General features: G+C 43.4%; 1 protein-coding gene across 2 annotated transcripts in view; it reads right to left on the bottom strand.

Annotated features, from left to right (window-relative positions):
* Positions 1 to 234: 234 nt before the first annotated feature.
* SHISA9 (shisa family member 9) overlaps positions 235 to 19,671 on the bottom strand; it is a 342,941-nt gene continuing 323,504 nt past the window's right edge. For both annotated transcript variants that reach the window (XM_045382337.2, XM_045382338.2), the window contains one exon: positions 235 to 4,515. In XM_045382337.2, coding sequence (XP_045238272.1) covers positions 4,136 to 4,515 — 380 coding nt within the window. In that variant the 3' untranslated portion in view covers positions 235 to 4,135. The remainder of the gene's footprint in view (positions 4,516 to 19,671) is intronic.

The following is a 19,671-nucleotide window of genomic DNA, read 5'->3' as shown; positions in this document are numbered from 1 at the left end:
AAAAGGATGTGAACTAGGAGATGTGACAAAACTTACCAAAAAGGCTTCAAACACAAAGTCTCCTGGAAAATGTGTATAAGTTACTGTTAACTAGAAATTGCCTTTGCTGGAAACAACTTCCCATACATTCTGAGTATTAAAGACCTCACTCTCTATGCTAATATTGGTGTTCCCTGGTGAAAACACAAATTAGGATGCAAGGCTCTGGAAAGATACATGACAACCCCAACAGCATCACATATAATCAGTTTTATTGCCAGGTAAGAAATTCATATTAATATAGTGAATACATATGTTTACAAATAAACATTCTTAGAAAACAAACAAATGTGTTTTTTTCTTCATTGTAGGAAGAATTATTTGTATCATAAACTCTGCAGTTGTTGACAAGTATTAACACAGGTTTACTTGCAGAACATACGGTTACTAAAATATTTGCACATAAAATATGCTCCATTTACACAAAAAACTGGGAAGAGTTAGATGGGGAGGCCAGGGGGAGCCCAAGGCAGATGGAGGCTGAGACACTGTGAAAGGGCAAAGGGAAGTCAGACTCTGGTCCCATTGGGTTGGAAACTGGGGGACAGCTAAAGGCAAAAAATAGGGGCTGATGTCAGGGCATGGAATTAGGAAGAGGACAGCCTGTCTGCTTTGTTCTGGTTTCTCTCTCCTAGGTCTCACTACCCTAGCTACAGGGTCCTTGTCTTGGTACATGGAAGTCATAGACAGTTCCATAGGTTGTCCCGTCTTTTCGTATTGTGAGGTCTATCTACCATCCCAAGAGGAAGCCAAAGAATAAAAAGACCTTCCCTGTCCAAACTTCCCTCTTCAGTTCATTTCCCAAAGCCAGTTGAAAGATAATAAACTACGAAGTACTTCCTGAGCTTTCCATCCTAGACAGGACTACTTGGAAAGTACTTGTCTTTCTTGGGCCATCATTGTGGCTACATCTTAATGACCAGGCTGCACTTCTGCTGTCAAAATTACAACTGCAGACCCCAAGGAGCCCAGTTCAATTGATGAAGTTTACTCAGAGGAGAAGGAGCATGCAGAAGGAATACAATACTATACATTTAGAGGCCAAGAAAGACTCTTAATCAGAGTTGAGATAAGGGTGAGATGAAGTGGACTGGGGGCAAAGAGCAACGATGAGGTAAAAGGGAGATACGAATTACAGAAATTTTGAGTGGGAAAGAGCCTCACAGATAAGTCAACTCAAGGTTTTCTGAAGTGTGGGCTGTGCACCCCTGGTGTATGCACAATGATCGTAGTCAGTACATAGCTACAGCATTGTTCAACACTGACTGGCATAGGAAATGATTCCCCTCTCATTTACCCTTCAGTCCACCTATTAGTACAAAGGGAAAGTCTTCATTGGGTGCTGGTATCTTTAACAATTATTTAATACCTGCTAATATCATTTTAAGAGAGAGAGAGAAAGAAAGAACTCCAGGCTTTAGTTCAGACTCACAGACAGCAGACTCCAGCTGGAATTTAATCATTGCTGCTTGTTTCCTTTTTATTTATTTTTATGCTTACTTTCTATTTATGGCAACTGATTATTTTTTTAAAATTTGTGATGAAGACAGGAAGTTTTCATTTTAAAAACATAATGCACTAAAATGAATCAATTTAGGTACAAATATTGTGAAGGTGATACTCAGAGATGCCAAAGTGTGTCGCAGGTACAGAGCTCATTAACGTCAGTGAAACTCTGACCATGCCCAGTGGTATTTACTTGACTCCGGGAAGCTCTGTGGTCTTCCCAAGGAGGCTGAGAAGGTGGGCACTAAATCTCTGACCGCTGCTTTGTACAGCACAGTGCCTTTTTATACATAGAGATCTCCTATTGTGTGTTCTTTGAAATATCTTTTTTTTTTGACAGTCTCACTCCGTCACCCAGGCTAGGGGACAGTGGTGCGGTCTCAGCTCACTGCAACCTCCCGAGTTTAAGTGTTCTCCTGCCTCAGCCGCCCGAGTAGCTGGGATTACAAGTGCCCACCACCACGCCCGGCTAATGTTTGTATTTTTAGTAGAGACAGGGTTTCACCATGTTGGCCAGGCTGATCTCAAACTCCTGACCTCAGGTGATCCGCCTGCCTCGGCCTCCCAAAGTGCTGGAATTACAGGCATGAGCCACTGCGCCCGGCCAGAAGATCTCTTTTTTAAAAACAGGTAGAGGTTTTGCAGTTTTAAAAAGCTTGACCTACCCCAATTCCCCATGTTTCAGATGGGAGACTGAGGCCCAGAGGGATCAAGTGCATTGTTGGTGTCCTCGTATCTGCCGGGAGTGAAAAGGAGAATAAATATCTGGTTTTGCTGATTTCATGATGTCAGAGTGGAGAGACAGGTGAGGCAGAACCCTGCAGTTCAGGATTTCAGAAAATACTCTAAGTCTTGTTTGGCCAGACCATTTATAGCTTCTGACACCAGAATTGCTGTGGGTCTGTTGAAGGTTAATTAACTACCTAAGACCTTTAGGGGCTAGTTGAAAAACCTTTCACATTAGATAAAAATCTCTTCTCTCTCAATCCACTTCTTTGGGCTTCCATAAAACCAACACAACTTGTAGGAAAACTGACTTTGTTGGGACCCCAAGGACTACGGATTATGAGAACCAACCAGAAAAAGAACCTCAGGATATTCTGGATGGCAGATGAACACGTGAAGTATGTGGGGAGGTAATTTGGAGGGACCATGGGAATTATGGGACCAAGAAACATCTGACAGGTTTGGGAGGGCTAGAAAATGGAAGGACTCATTTTGATAGTGTAGAGAGTAGGGAGGTCTTTGCTCCTGGGCACCCCTGACATTGTAGCAGCCCCTCAGAGGGTGTTATGGGGTGGGCTCACCTACAAAGGAAGGATGGAAACATCTTCTACTATTGCAGAAAAACAAGAGGAAGGAAGGCTAAAAGAACACAGGTTGCACTTGGGAAACAAGACTGTCATGAAACAACAGTAACACATTGAAGGCACCACCCACGCTTATGACATTTTCAGTCCAAAGCAGTTAAAGTTTGGCAGCGGCGGCGGCAACGCGCTGAAGGGAAAGGGATATCAGGGACATACAGTTTATAGAGGACTTGTTTCTGTGGCTGTTTCAGGACTTAGAGGCAAAATCCAGAAATCAGAGGCTTCTGGATCCTCATCTGATCTCCTGTGGACTTTTCCAGCTGTGGATTTGTTGTTGTTAATGTCAACAAGTCTTCAAGATTTTGGAAAAAAAAAAACAACCTCATTTGCTGTTTTTGTTTGTTTTGTAGTGGGCTTACATTTTAATTCTCTTTTTAAAAAGTTATTTGATACTCTCCGGACCCTCTCCCTGTCATAAAAGCCCATCCCTCCCATTTCCACAGTCATGGTCCTTATGGGAGTTCTCTAAAATGTTTTTTTGTTTGTTTGTTTGTTTCCTTCCCATCATTGCTGGTGGGTTCAGGGTCTATTTATTTTTTGTGAGTTTCAGAGTGTGTTGTTTTTTGCGTTCAATATGGATGATATGAAAAGTACTATAAATAGAATGGTTGGGGTCCAGTTACTGTTTCATGCTCTGTCAAAATTTTACATCCACGTCACCACTTCTTGGAATTAGAAAAATGCTTCTGATGTGGGCAAATTCCTCCCAGAACAACTCCTCTTCCAGAATGCACTCTTCTCTTGTGTCCTCCCTCATTCTCTTTCCCCACTTCCACCCTGGCTCTCGAACCTAGAAACAGACAGCACGTGGCAAGTAGTGTATGTGCTCAAATGGACAATTTCTCTAAATTGTGCTACTTTTATATTTTGTCATCATGGATTTCAGTTTCAAGTTAGGAGGAAAAGAAAACTCAGCCCCATGGTTTGGGCATGTGAGTTGGCCACCTTGGTCCCGGAGTGGAAAGAGTGTGCCTCAGTTTTCCTCTTTGCTGTATTGCTGAATGTCCACGCTTCGGTCTTTCTCAGCTGCCCGCCGACACGTTATAGGCATGACCTAGGAAAAACGCGACTCCGTGTCCCCAGTAGGTTTAGAGTTGGTTCTTGTTGAGAGTGAGTGTGTGGACGCACATGTTGGGGGAGGACAGGGAGGGTGTGGGCGGGGTTGTTTTTTGCCTCTCTCAGTTGAGTGTGGTCTCCAGGGTGCTCCCTGTGGCGAAAGCTCAGACAGTCACTTCTGTTTTGCTATTGGTGATGAAGTATGGCTGTGGGGGTGGGTAATGCTGGGGGCGAGTTCCCAAGGGGTCGCTGGAGCCTGTCTCGGCCGTGCCAAGCTTGCCCTTGTTGCCGTAAGCCTGCCGCCGGAGGGACTGCTCGTTGGGGTCCCAGCCCTTAAAGTTGGTGGTAGAGTTGTAGGCCAGGGGATGTGGGGGCATCTTGTTGGTGCGGGACTTCTGTCCATTCTGCTTGGCAGGACCATGCTCAGGGCTGTAGGCCCCAGGCTCGTCCTCCACTCTTACGGGGTGCAAAGGTAGGTTCCCCTTAGCAGCCAGCTCAGCCAGGTGCCGTCGTTTGGTGTAGAAGTCATCATTGACCTTGTCAGCTGCACAGCGGAACAGGTGGATGAGGAAGGGGAAGAAAGAGAAGGGAGAGAGAGAGAGAGAGACAGAGAGAGTTAGAGAGAGTTAGAGACTGGCATGTCAACCCAAGAACAGCATAAAGATAGGCCAACAGTCCAAACAAGACACACTAGAAACTCCACCTAGAACAAGACAGAGGGAAACGCAGCACCACGTCCTTTTCACAAACAAAGAGCAGGACCAAGAGGATTAAGGGCATCCCCAAGGGAACCTCTAGACCCCCGAAATAAACACTTCTCTCCCCACAATCCTACCTACCATTCTGCCATTGTTGGTTTGCCTATGAAATTCACCTGTTCTTTTTTATTAAAATGATACATTCTCATTAGAGAAAATACTGAACATGTTAAGCGGTCTTCCTATCACCTACCAATCATGATAGCCGATAACAACTTTTGGGTGTCTTTTCTTCTGTTTTTTTTTTTTTTTAATAAACAGAATTTAATTTGGGATTTTTCTTGGCTGGTTTGTTTGCCTTTGTTTTTGCTTTTAGCAGTTAAACAGACCTGTATTCACATTCCAACTCTGACACCTGCCAGCAGCTTAACCTTGACTAAATTACTTAACGTTTGTCAGCATCAGCTTCTCCATTAGGAAAGTCATTACAATAGAAAAGTATACTTCATAGGTCTGTTTGGAGAGTTAAATGATATCACTTGTGTAAAGTGCTTAGATATTATCCACCACCATTATCATCATCATTACAAATAAGTTTGTTTCTATTTCTCATCTAATGTTCTATCAAGCATTTCTCCGTGTTGTTATAAATTATTAATAAACAGGATTTTCATGTGTACCTAGTATTTCATTGAGTGGAACTATCAAAATTAATGAATCCCCCTACTGATGAGTGTTCTAGTGGTGCCAATAGTTTGCTATTACAAATAAAGTTGTAATAGCAACTTTTCTTTTCACCTAAACCTCTCTTTGTATTTAGAAGGTTGAATTTAGCATAATTCTAAAAATGTTTTCTTATTTATTTATTTATTATTAGTTTTTGAGACAGGATCTTACTCTGCTGCCCAGGCTGGAGTGCAGTGGCACAATCATAGCTCACTACGTCCTAGGCTCAGATGATTCTCCTGAGTAGCTGGGACCATAGGCAAGCACCACCACACTAGGTTAATTTTTGTATTTTTTTGTAGAAATGAGGTTTCATCATGTTGCCCAGGCTGGTCTTGAACTCCTGGGCTCAAGCAATCCTCCCACCTTGGCCTCCCAATGTGCTGGGATTACAGGTGTGAGCCACCACACCAGGTCTGTTTTCTTAATTTAGATCAGGGATTGGCAAACTATGACCCATGGGCCAAATCTGGCCACATCTTTATTTTGTAAACAAAGTTTTATTGGAAACAAAACCATACCCATTCATTTATGTCTAATCCATAGCTGCTTTTGTTCTGATATGGTAGAATTGAGTGCTTGTTGAAAGTCAATTGACAGAAACTGTGAGGCCTGAAGAGTCTGAGCTATTTACTACCCAATCCTTTTTTAAAAAGTTTGCTGACCTTTGATCTGGATTATAAAACATAGAATTATTTGGTCAAAGAGCATAAACATTGTTAAGGCTCTTGATACATATTGCCAACTCCTCTACAAAAGAGTTTTACAATTTCCACTCAATTTAACTACACTCTCTCCAGCACTCAATGACTCCTTCCTTCCCTCCTTCCTTCCTTCCTTCCTTCCTTCCTTCCTTCCTTCCTTCCTTCCTTCCTTCCTTCCTTCCCTCTCTCTCTTCCTCCCTCCCTCTCTTCCTTCATTTTTACTTCTCTTTCTCTGTCTTTCTTTCTTCTGAGGACTAAGCTCTGATTTTTTCTTATCTTGCCCAAATTTCTGTCTAAGGCATCTGGGAGTCACACCCTACAAACCATAAATTCTCATCAGATGGGTTTTATTTAACCCTATATATCGTGACTTACTTTCCTATCTGACTCTGGCACAACATTACATGACAAAGAAGAAAATCAAAATATTTTACCCCCAAACATGTTTTTCTGTCGTATTTTGAAATGGTCCTGCAAAGACGTTTTTTTGTGGGGTAAAACCTATATCTGTAAAGAAGCTCTATTATGATAGCTAGATCTTTTTCTTCCAGGCCCTCCCAATCCTAAAGAGATTAACTGAGAGTCTAGCACCTTTTAAAAGTCTGAATAGGAAACATTTGTCATCCATTGTCTCTAAGGGCAGCCACTATAAGACTTCAAAAGAACCTTGGTCTCCATAATCTTTTATCTTCACCTGAACATTCCCTTTCTATCGATCCCAGGTCTTTAGACTCAACCAACTGTCAACCAGAAAATGTTTACATTTACCTATAGCCTTGAAGCTGCCCCCTAATCCCCCCCTTCAAATTGTCCCATTTTTCTGGACCAAACCTGCATATTTCTTAAATGTATCTGATTGATTTCTCACACCTCCCTAAAAGGTATAAAACCAAGCTGCAGCCCAACCACCCTGGGCACATGTTCTCAGCACTCCTGAGGGCTGTGTCACAGGTCCTGCTCACTCCTATTTGGCTCAGAATAAATCTCTTCAAGTATTTGACAGAGTTTGACTCTTTTCATCGACACTTTCTTTTTTTAAAATTATACTTTAAGTTCTGGGATACATGTGCAGAACATGCAGGTTTGTCACATAGCTATACATGTGCCATGGTGGTTTGCTGACTCTTTTCTTATGTGATTTTTATTTGACAATTTTACGAGACCTCCTTTTATTTTATTTATTTCTGAATTCTTTTATTATAAGATTATCTACACTTTTAAAATTAATTCATTAGCAATAAAATTCTGAACTTTCATCTCTCAGGAGATGAGAAGTGTTTGCTCTTTCATCCACATGTCCGGATCTCACAGTGTCACACAGGTGAATTTACATAAAGGTTAAAGAATGCCCGCCTCCCTACTAGAATGTCCACCGCAGCAGGGCAGGAACCGTATCTGTTTCTGATTCTCCTTTGCATCTTTGTATCTGATTCTGCTCCTTACAGGGCTCTATGCTTCGTTTCTCATTAGATCCTTTCAACAATGAAGGTAGAAAAGATGGGGACTATTACTGCTACTTGACAAATAAGGAAACTGACAAGCTCTGGCATATAAAATGATTAAACTAAGGTTACCCAGAGCTAATGGCTGAGCCACAGTAGAACCTACATTCAGTCAACATTATTTGAAAGGCCATAGAGGGAAACCTTTGGTTTCAGGACTGAAACAAAACCATGTCCCCGTTTCTGACTCTGTGTCTCTGCTAGACATCATTCATTGATCACAGCACTCTTTCCTGGCTAGCGTGGCCTCCGCTCAGACTACTGCCCAAGGCAACACGCCAGGAAGCCACATATTAACTTGCTATATATAAAATCTAGAACTTTCCTGCAAAAGGCAGGAAGATGGGTTCTAGTCCCAGCTCTAATATTTGAGTTTATATCCCTTGTAATGCAGATAGCTCCGATTGATAAAGCCTTTCAACAGAAAGTTCCTCTTTAAATTCTAGGGCTACCTGAAGGTATGGAATGTTAAAGCCAAAAGGAATCTTGGAATCTGCTTAGGCTGTGAGGATCACACATTCCTGAAATGTCATAAATTGTTTAAGGTAGCACAAGTTAATATTAGAGCTGGGACTAGAACCCATCTTCCCGCCTTTTGGAGGAAAGTTCTAGATTTCCAGTGCCATGAAACTTCAATTGAAGAATACTCAAAGTTGTCCCCTTCAACATCAAAATTTATATGTCATTACCTCCTGGATTCACCAGCATCTCTGGCCCAAGGTAGCCATGCCTGAACCCAGAAACATTACTCAGATCTGTTCTTTAGCCTCTTTGTTATCTCTCACATGGGACCACCCACCCCTTAGCCATTTAAGCCAGAAACTTGGGAGCAATGGTTGACTTCACACTCCTCTTCTCTTGCAGGACAACTGCCATAGGCGTGTGAATCAGAGCAACCCCATCTTGAATAGGGGCTGGGTAAACTGAGGCTGGGACCTACTGGGCTGCATTCCCAGATGGTTAAGGCATTCTTAGTCACAGGATGAGATAGAAGACTGGCACAAGACACAGGTCATAAAGGCTTTGCTGACAAAACAGGTTGCAGTAAAGAAGCTGACCAAAACCAACTAAAACCCACCAAAACCAAAATGGCCATGAGAGTGACCTCTGGTCGTCCTCACTGCTACACTCCCACCAGCGCCATGAGAGTTTACAAATGTCATGGCAATATCAGGAAGTTATCCTGTATGGTCGAAAAAGGGGAGGCATAAATAATCCACCCCTTCTTTAGCATATCATCAAGAAATAACCATAAAAATGGGCAACCAGCAGCCCTGAGGGCTATGGAGTAGCCATTCTTTTATTCCTCTACTTTCTTATTGAACTTACTTTCACTTTACTCTATGGACTTGCCCTGAATTCTTTCTTGCATGAGATCCAAGAACCCTCTCTTGGGGTCTAGATCGGGACTCCTTTCCTGTAACTAAGGTGGCCATGCCTGAACCCAGCAAAATTACTCAGATCTGTTCTTCAGCCTCTTCCTTATCTCTCACATGGGACCACCCACTCCTTAGCCACTTAAGCCAGAAACTTGGGAGCAATGGTTGACTTCACTCTCTTCTTCTTTTGCAGCACAACTGTCAAACCAACAAGTCCTTCCAGCTATATCTAATATTCCTTTACCCTATTCTTCTTCTCCTACCCTCTTTAAACGCTGTTCTCCTTCAGTTACCAAACTGGTCTCCCTGCCTTGTTTCACCTCCTCCAATCCATTGTTCATGCTGCAGTCTTTGAGCTGTTTGTTCAACCATTTAGTCGTTCATCAAACAGGTACCCACCATGTGCTGGACACTTGAAATATGAAGGAGAATCAGAAACAGACGTGGTTCCTGCCCTGCTGGGGTGGGCATTCTAGTAGGGAGGCAGGCATTCATCCAAATCAACCTCCTTTCTTTTCTGTCTCCCCTCTTTCCTTCTTCCACCCACCATGTTCACTGAGTGCCTAGTTTACCACCTGAAAGAGCACACAAAGGAGCCTTGATCTGATCAGGAGCGAGGTGGTGCTCAAATAATCCCCCAAATTACATAGAAGTATAACTACGGTAAGTGCTATGAAGGGGAGCTAACCAGTCATAGTAGTATTTATAACGAGGTCCCCTATCTGATCTAAGAACCACGTGTCTGAGCTGCAGAGTCTACCCCCTTCATTAGCGCCAGGCTCACTGTTACTCATCTTGCAAGCCTTAGCTAAGATGTTGCCTCCCTCATTCCCTCAGACTTTCTCAGCCACCCCTGCTGTCTCCATCATAACACTGACTATGCTGTTTTATACTTTTCTGTGTTCACATCTGTTTCCCCACTAGACCACGAGTTCTTTGAGAGCAGAAATATCCTTCCATCTCGGTGGCTCAGTAGTTCTCAGTCCTGGCAGTATATGGAAATCACACGGGGGAGCTTTAAAAGTGTTCAGAAACCTGGACCCCTTCCCAAACCTATTTAATCAGAATCTCAGAGAGTGCGGCCCAGACGTAGAATTTCTAAGTCCCTCAGGTGACTCTAATGTGCAGCCAGAGTTGAGAACCACAGGGATAGCCCCTGCCATTATCACAGTTCCAGCACATAGGAGTTTTTTGTTAGAGAGCTAAAGGGAAGTATCTTCCCACCTCACTCCTATTATGCCCAGCTGCTTCTCCCCTCAGGTCCCTCTCCCTTCTAGAAAGTCTGAAAAGGTCAGATTGCTCCATAATAAGCTCCTCCCCATGGCATTTACGACTGTCATTTTACACTTGTTTATGCAGTTCATTCATTATCACCCATCTCACTCACTAGCGTTCCAAGAAGACCAGGTATGACTTTTGCCCAGCATTATATAAGCCATGTCCAACCTAGTTCCTGGCAGATATTAAGGACTCAGTAAAAATTGTTTTTTGAGACAGCGTCTCATTCTGTCACCCAGGCTGGAGTGTGGTGGTGCAGTCTTAGCTCACTATAGCCTCTGCCTCCTGGGCTCAAGTGATTCTCCTGTCTCAGCCTTCCAAGTAGCTTGGATTCCAGGTGTATGCCACCACGCCTGGCTGATTTTTGTATTTTCAGTAGAGACAGGATTTTGCCATGTTGGCCAGGCTGGTCTCGAACTCCTGACCTGAAGTGATCCACCCACCTTGGCCTCCTGAAGTGCTGGGATTACAGGTATGAGCCACACCTGGCCTCAGTAAATATTTGATGAATGATAATGATAAGAGTAGGAGGAGTGAGAGGATTAGAAAAAAAAGTGAGTACTAGGTTTAATAGCTGGGGGATGAAATAATCTGTACAACAAACACCCATGACACAAGTTTACCTGTGTAACAAACCTGCACTTGTACCCCTGAACTTAAAAGTTAAAAAAAATGAGCAAAATACAGTGACAGCATAGAGAATATCAGGACAAGAATAGGGGTGGAAGCTGTCTTTTTCATTTTGCTCCCAGTAATCTCTCACTGAAAAATCTCACTCGCCCTTATTATATGCCTTATAATGATCCAGCATCATTCTTTCCCATGTTCCTCTTTCCAGACATCAGACCAGTCTGAGGTCTGCTCTGAGCAAGGGATGCATTCAATGTTCCCTGCTTCTGAGAAACAGACAAAATAAATTATGAATTAAGCATCCCAGCAGCTTCAATAGGTAATGTCCCCTCAGAAAGTTCTAAAGAAAAGCAGATACAGAAGTATTCGAGTCTGTCCATATCTGTGCAGATGGGGGGAAAATCCCATTGAGAGGAAACACTGAGTCCCACATGGAGAATCCACACCATCCTCCTTACCTAATTCTGAGCTGGTTGCTTGGTGAACCTGGTATTGGGTACTCCCTGGGCACAGAAAGTGTTTGGTACTTGGGGCAAGAGTGGAGTGAACAAGAAAGTCTGCTGGCTCTGGAATGAGACAGATCTGAGTTTATGAGACCTTGGGAACACCACTTAACCATTTATGCCTGTTTCCCCAGGTGTGAAATGGGGATAATATTAACCACTCTTGGGTTTATGGTGAGCAATGAATTGCATGAGCTACACCTGCTACACAGCACAATTCCTGGAATGTAGTAAATGCCCAATATCTATATTTTATCTATTCCCTGCCTTAAGAAAGAAGCCCTGGATTAAATTCGACAGACATGGTTTCAACACTTACTCCATGGTAGGCCACTTGCTAGGCAAAAAGCAGGCATTCATCCAAACTGAGCTGTCTTCTTTTCTGTCTCCCTTCTTTCCTTCTTGCTCCCACCATGTTTGTTAAGTGCCTAGTTTACTCCATGAAAGGGCACACAAAGGGGCCTTGATCTGATCAGGAGGGAGGTGGTGGTCAGGGAAGCTTTATTGTTTAAGGTAGCACAAGCTAATATTAGAGCTGGGACTTGAACCCATTTCCTGCCTTTTAGAGGAAAGTTCCAGATTTCCAGTGCCATGAAACTTCAATAGAAAAGTACTCTAAGATTCCCCTTTAGACTTCAAAATTTATGTATCTAGTTACCTCATGGACAGATTCACCAGCATCTCTGACCCAAAGTGGTCATGCCTGAACCCAACAACATTACTTGGATCTGTTCTTCAGCCTCTTCCTTACCTCTCATGCAGGACCACCCACTCCTTAGCCACTTATGCCAGAAACTTGGGAGGGATGGTTGACTTCATTCTCTTCTTCTCTTGCAGCACAACTGTCAAACCAACAAGTCCTTCCAGCCATACCTAACAAATACTTCCTTAACCTACTCCCTTTCTCCTACCCCCTTTGAACATTGTTCTCCTTCAGTAACCACACTGGCCTCCCTGCCTTGTTTCACCTCCTCCAATCCATTGTCCATGCTGCAGTCTTCGAGCTGTTTGTTCAATCATTTAGCCATTCATCAAACAGGTACCCACTATATGCTGGATACCTGAAATATGAAAGACAATCAGAAACAGAAACGGACATGGTTCCTGCCATCCTGGGATAAACGTTCTACTAGGGAGGCAGGCATTCATCCTGCCTCTTGCGAAAGAGCTCTTTAAGCTGAGATCAGAAGGTGAAGAGTAACAGAAAGAGCAACCCACATGAAGAAATATGTGGCAAATTGCAAGAATGACCAAAATACTTTGCAGCTCTTACCATCAAGAAGTGGAGTCTATTTTCCCATGCCTTGAATACAGACTGGCATTATGGTGGGCTTGGACCAGTAGATTCTAGCAACTTCTACTCTAAGGCTCTAGAAATCTGCCTCCATGTGAAGAAGGGAGCCGCTAGACTTCTGGAGGATGAGAAACCCATAGGCCAGTTACCCCTGCTCACCACAACCAACCGACTGCTAACTGCAGTATGTTCAGTGAGGCCATCCTAGACCATCAGCCACCTAACAGCAGAGCCAGATACCAAGAAAACCCAACTGAGAGGAGCTAATCCAGCCCAAACAAGAAGAACTTCCCCATTGCCCCAGAATCATGATCTCAATAAATAGTTGCTATGCTAAGCAACCAAGATTTGGAGTCATTTGTTATGCAGCAGTTGATAACTGATACATGACAGCATTTGCAAAAGCTTTGAGGTGAGAAGGAGCTGAGTAGTTTCAAGAACCTGAAAGGATATCTGAGTTGTAGAGTGAAGAAGGCAAGGGGTCCTCAGGCCATCTAATGTCCTATAGGCAAGATTATATCATTCATGCCTATTCATTTAACTAACCATTCTCCCGCCCTAGGACTCAGGTGTTCTCTTAGAGAAGTGCAGTGTAGGCACTGAACTGGTGCCTGGTGCATGAAACTATCCTCCAAAGAGATATTTTCAAGATTATTTCAACAAGGAGGTGGTTAGCGGTTAGACGGATGAATCATTTCCATTACCTGGAAGTGCAGTTTTCATGAAACCCTGTTTTCATAATGTTTCTGTTTCCCTCTGGTTTGGAGCCAGGTGAGGGGAAAGAAATGCTTATCTAGTCACTCTTGGCTTTGTGCAGTGTGGCCCCTATCTTAGTATATTAAAAAGCGCCTTGTGAAAGAAATAACAGATTCATTGAACAGTCTTGCAAGCCCCATTAATAAATGCATTAACCTAATCAGCCCCGGTACCTTGTGGCCAGATGGCTGACAAACCGACCAGAAAACAGATGTGTGAGCCTTTCGACAACACTGGCCCTCTCCCGTTTGATTTTTTTTCATTTACAAAAGAAGAAGAAGAAAGAAAAAGGTGCTTTCCTTCCAATGAACCTAATTGCCTTGAAGAAACTGGGGCTGTAAAATTAAACTATACCTTCCTCCATCTGTCTCTCTGTTAATTAGCAGCAGACACTTGTGCAGGTGCAGGGCGGGATGGAGCCTGGCTTCCGTGGAAAGGGAGAACACCAAGGTAATAACCAGTTTCCAAAACAAGCTGCACATCTGAGGGTCTCAGCAGGCAGCCTCCCACCTACCTCCTTTCCTTGAGGCAAAGATATCTTAGGGAGGGGTTCCTACCACTCATTCTTGCTTGGTAATAATCTTGGGTCACAGGTGGTGGGTTTCACCTGGTAAGCAATGCCCCAACCAAAGCTTTCACATTTCCTCATAGGTTTCTGCCTTTGGCTCAAGGGTATGACAAAAGGCAGCAATTAATCTTCCCATTACACTTAATAAAATCCAAATTCTTCGCAACGGTCCCTGAGGTCTGTTTGACTTGGACTCTGGCTACCTGTGTACCCTCCTCTCCTCCATACCTATTGTGAACACATCACCGGGTGTGTTTGTTTCTTAAAGCTGCCATCACAAAGTACCACAAACTTGATGGCTTAAAACAACAGAAATACATTCTCTTGCAGCTCCAAAGGCAAGAAGTTGGCTGGGCCATGCTCCCTCTGAAGGCTCCACCAGAGGATCCATTCTTGCTTCTTCTAGTTTCTGGTGGTTGCTGGCAATCCATGGCATCTCTTGCCTTGGAAGTTACATCATTCTAATCTCTGCCTTAGGTTTCACGTGGCCATTTTCCGTGTGTGTGTGTGTGTGTGTGTGTGTGTGTGTGTGTGTGTGTGTCTGTATCTGTGTGTGTATGTGTCCAAATTTCTTCCTTCTTATAAGGATACCAGCCACTGGATTAGGGCCCACATTAATTCAATATATCCTCAACTTGATGACCTCTGCAAAGACTCTATTTCCATGTGCATTCCCAGCCTGAGGTTCCGAGTGGACATGGATTTAGGGGGGTACTATTCCACCATACATGAGATTCCTTTCTATTCCTGAACACACCAAGCTTGTCACCATCTCAGGGCCTTTGGACCTCATCCCTGCTGTTTCCACTATTTAAATACTCCTTCTTGCCATTTGGACCTGTGACCAAAGGCTACCACCTGAAAAACCCTCCTAATACCCAAAGAAGACACTCCCACCCATGGCTCTGACGACCTCTCCCTATTTTAATATGTTCATAGGCCATATTAATACATAAAGTTATCTTTTTTGATTACTTGGGTATGCTCTGTCTCTCTTAACCAGAATATAAAGCTCCACTTAGGGCAGAGGTTGTATTTGTTCTGCTCACTGCTTAATCCTCAACATCCAGCCCAGTACCTGGCACACAGGAGGGGTGCAATAATATGCATGTGAGGAAAGAAGGAAAGCACTGATGATATTCCAATTCCAATGACAGTCCATGAAATATGAGAAATGGGCAGGATGTTTAATCTCCTGGTCATTCAGTCTGTATCACCGAAGACGGAATGATCTGTTCTTTACAGGGACTGAAGGGCTGGAGCTTGGGTTAAGTGCTTTTATTTTTCAGACAGGCGAACTAGGATCCATCTTTCTGTATGAGAATGTGCAGAGACCTGGATACTTTTTAGCAGACCTAGCTCGGGGGAGGGAGGTAGAATAAAGTCAGGTGAAGGAGGCAGGGATCGATTAAAGAGCCTGTTTAGGTATATCAGAAGTCTGAGTATTGACAGGGACTTCCTATTTCTCCACTCTTGTCAATGGCAAACTGAGTAACTACTCACCTTTCTTAAGTGTGTGTTCTATGCTACTGCCTTCACTAGGAATTTACATTTGCTACCTCCTTCAATATTCTCAACATCCTCACGAGGTAGGTGTTACCATTGGTCTTATTTTATAAGTGGGAAACTGAGGCTCAGAGTGCTTTGACAGTTCGTCCAAAAAATGGAGCTGAGACTTGAACCCAGGACACCTGGCTCCACTGCCTGAATTTATGACCATCACACTCAATATTTATGGAACCTTTTGCCTGCTGTGTAGAACATTGCAACGTAGGCATTCTACATTGCCTGCAATGAAAAATGAATATTACTCCTTTGACAAGGATCTATCTGCAGGAAAATATTCCTTCAAAACTAAAGAATGTGGTGGATGGGGTGAGAGTTATGCAGGGAAAACACTCTTCTTGATTCTTCCTCTCAAAATATCAGGGATTGGGGCAGATGTGTAAATATCATATTCTCAAGAGAAAATATCAAGATGTCACAGCCAAAAGTTTAACAAAGCCCAGAAATTTGCCATCAAGGCAAAATATGTTTATCTTTTTCTTCCTTAAGGTGGGGTAGGAGGGGAGAGCTGGGGGTGATGTGAGACTCCCTGCCAGGTTGGCTACTGCATTACAAGAGGCAGGGATCTAGCATCCTCTGAGTTATGTGGACATTGGCTGGAGTACTGGCTAGTCACAGACAGGAAGTTGGTTTCCTATAACAGGGCTGGATTAAATAGAGCTGCAGACTAATGAGGAAGTGAGAACTGAGACTGAGGTTTCTTCACCATCACTCCAGTCCAGGCACTCACCGGGAGCTTTGCATGTGTTTTCTCATTCAGTTTGTCCTCCGAGCCATTGAGGTCGATGTGGTTTCCTGGGCTTTTCATGCCATATCCCACTGACTCCCTCCATGACAATGTAGTGAGATTCTATTTTGAGATTTTAATCAAATTTTCTTGTCCTTGTGCTTCCACTATCCCTTCACTTTTTGTTTTGTTTCGTTTTTGTTTTTTGTTTTTTTGAGACTGAGTCTAGCTCTATCGCCTAGGCAATAGTGCAGTGGCGCGATCTCGGCTCACTGCAATATCCACCTCCCAGATTCAAGCAATTCTCCTGCCTCAGCCTCCCAAGTAGCTGAGATTACAGGCACCCACCACCACACCCAGCTAAATTTCATACTTTTAGTAGACAGGGGCTTTCACCATGTTGCCCAGGCTGATCTCAAACTCCTGACCTTGTGATCCACCTGCCTCAGCCTCCCAAAGTGCTGGGATTACAGGCATGAACCACCGCATCCAGTCTATCCCTTCACTTTCAATGATGATATGGTTTGGCTCTGTGTCTCCACCCAAATCTCACCTTGAATTATAATAATTCCCACACTTTGTGGGAGGGACCCAGTGGAAGGTCACTGAATCATGGAGGCGGGCTTTTCCCGTGCTGTGCTCTTCCTTGCCTTCCACCATGATTGTGAGGCCTCCCCAGCCATGTGGAACTGTGAGTCCATCAAAACTCTTTCCTTTATAAATTACCCCATCTCAGTCTGTTATGCAGCATGAGAACAGACTGATACAAATGATGACAAAGAACCAATGTGTTGGTTTTGCGTTCTACACTAGGTTCTTGAAAGCTATGGTAGAGCCCCCAGTCTTGAAAGACAAGACAATGAGATCTGGGAATGTTGAGAAGGAAACAGGAGTTAATATGGCTGGGAATTTGAAGGATTCAATGCACCAGTTTTATATGACAGATAACAAAGTTTGGAAGTATGCACATCTCACTCTGTCACCCAGGTTGGAGTGCAGTGGCATGATCAGAGCTCACTACAGTCTCGATCTCCTGGGTTCAAGTGATCCTCCCACCTCAGCCTCCCGAGAATCTAGGACTATAGCCATGCACCACCATGCCTGGCTATTTTTGTTTTTATTTTTGTAGAGAAGGGGGTCTCACTATGCTGTCCATGCTTGTCTCAAACTCCTGAGCTCAAGCAATCCTCCCGCCTCAGCCTCCCAAAGTACTGGGATTACAGGCGTGAGCCACCGCACCTAGGCATGTCTGACTTTTGTGACTACAAAATCTTCTTTACCATATGGAGGAAAGAGTATAAAATTTGACAACAGATGGATCTGAATTCAAATCTCTAAGCTTCACCTATAAAATTGAAACTAAAATAACCAGGCCTATGTGACCTGGGGATGGAGAGTATTGAAGAGAATGGTGTAGAGTACCTTGCATCCTGAAAAAGGCCAATGTCATTGCCTCATAGCAGGTATTCAAAGGATAGTAGCTGCTATTTCTGTCATCATCAGAAAATATAAAGATTATAAAATTAGGATAATAAAATATACCTTGTGGAGTGCAGTGTAGAAGTAAATGAGACAAGGCTTTTAAAAACTCAGAACATTATATGCAGTGCATGGTACATTTCCTGAAATGTATATTCCCATCAGAGAAAATGCTGTAGCTGACTGCTACTTATCTCCCAGATTGGATTTATTCTACCTTTTTTTTCTTGGACACATGGTCACTCAACTTGTAACTAGATTTACCAGCCTTCTTGGAAGCTACATTTGGCCATGAAACTGATCTCCCACCAATGAAGTAATAGCAAAAGTGACGTGTCCAACTTCTGCTTTACCTGACTTGCTTTAAAAAAAAAAAATACTTGTTCTGGGGCTCCTCTCTTTCCTCTTCCCTCAGGCCAGAAATATGCAGTGACAGCAACCAACTATAACAATGCAGATGAGGACAAGATGGTAAGAGTCATAGTGCAACAAGCTTGGAGGAACCTGGGGTGACCACTTGGAGTACAGATGCCCACCAACCTGGACTACTCTCCTTGGGTCACGATATAGTTGGGCTGTGTCCCCACCCAAATCTCACCTTGAATTGTAATGATTCCCACGTGTCATGGGAGGGACCTGGTGGGAGGTAACTGAATCATGGGGGTGGGTATTCCCTGTGCTGTTCTCGTGGTAGTGAATAAGTCTAATGAGATCTGACCATTTTGTAATGGGGAGTTCCCCTGCACACGCTCTCTTGCCTGCTGCCATGTAAGACGTGTTTTGCAATCCCCCTGGCCTTCTACCATGATTGTGAGGCCTCCCCAGCCATGTGGAACTGTGAGTCCATTAAACTTCTTTCCTTTATAAATTACCGAGTCTCGGGTATGTCTTTATCAGCAGCATGGAAACAAACTAATACAGGTCTATTACATGAGACAGCTATATCCAAAATAGGCAAATATATAAAGACACAAAATAGGCAAATCATTGCTTAAACCAAGGGTTAGCTGGGAGAGGACTATTAAGACAGTGAGAGATGGAAAATGTCTACTAATGGTTATAGAGTTTCTTTTTGGGGTGAGGAAAACGTTCTAATATTGACTGTAATGATGGTTGCACAATTCTGTGAACATTCTGAAAACCATTGGATTTTACACTGTAAACGGGTGAATTGTATGATAGGTGAATCACATCTCAATAAAGCTGCTAAAAAAAGAAATACTTATTTCTCTTAAGCACGGTATTTGTGGGACCTTTGGTTACTGTGAAAAAGCATTTACTTTAACTTATATAGGACCATTTTCTGGGTCTCTGCTTTCTTCTTCTTCACAAGCTGAATTAAAAAGTAAAAGGGAAAGAGTTCATGGTTTTTTCTTTTTTTTTTTTTTAAAGTCCAGGTATTTCTCTCTTCCTTTGAACTACATGGTATAAAGCTGTGCAGGTTCCAGAGGCTGTCTCAGCAGACAGAAACAAGAAAGGTAGGGAAAAAATCCCCAGTTTCCTAAGCAGGAGAGGACCAGGGAGGAGATGGGAAGATTTGTCTTTATGGCAAATTAGTTGCATTTCACCTGCCTCCGGGCCTTGCTGCAGAGACACAAGTAGGGGAAGCTGCACATGAACCAAGTTCTAAAGAAGCACGGGGCATCTGGCCCTCCCTCCAGGGCACCATATCATTCCCAAAGCCACACTGCTCTAAGACAGAAAATCAGAAAGGGCATCCAGGAGCCTGGCCCTTTTTTAGTCTTAACCCTGAAGGCTCCCGATAGGCGGTGGTACTGTGATTTTTTTTTTTTTCTAAAATCTCATATATAGGCAAACTATCAATCCAAGTGAGGAGGGAGCCTTTGCTAGGGAGAATTCTAACACAGCCCCTGGCCTGGGCTTTGCACC

This window comes from Macaca fascicularis, chromosome 20 (genome assembly GCF_037993035.2).
Source record: "Macaca fascicularis isolate 582-1 chromosome 20, T2T-MFA8v1.1".
Taxonomy (NCBI): Eukaryota; Metazoa; Chordata; class Mammalia; order Primates; family Cercopithecidae; genus Macaca; species Macaca fascicularis.
The sequence above is the reverse complement of the archived record's forward strand: the minus strand, read 5'-3'. Positions and strand labels throughout refer to the sequence as shown.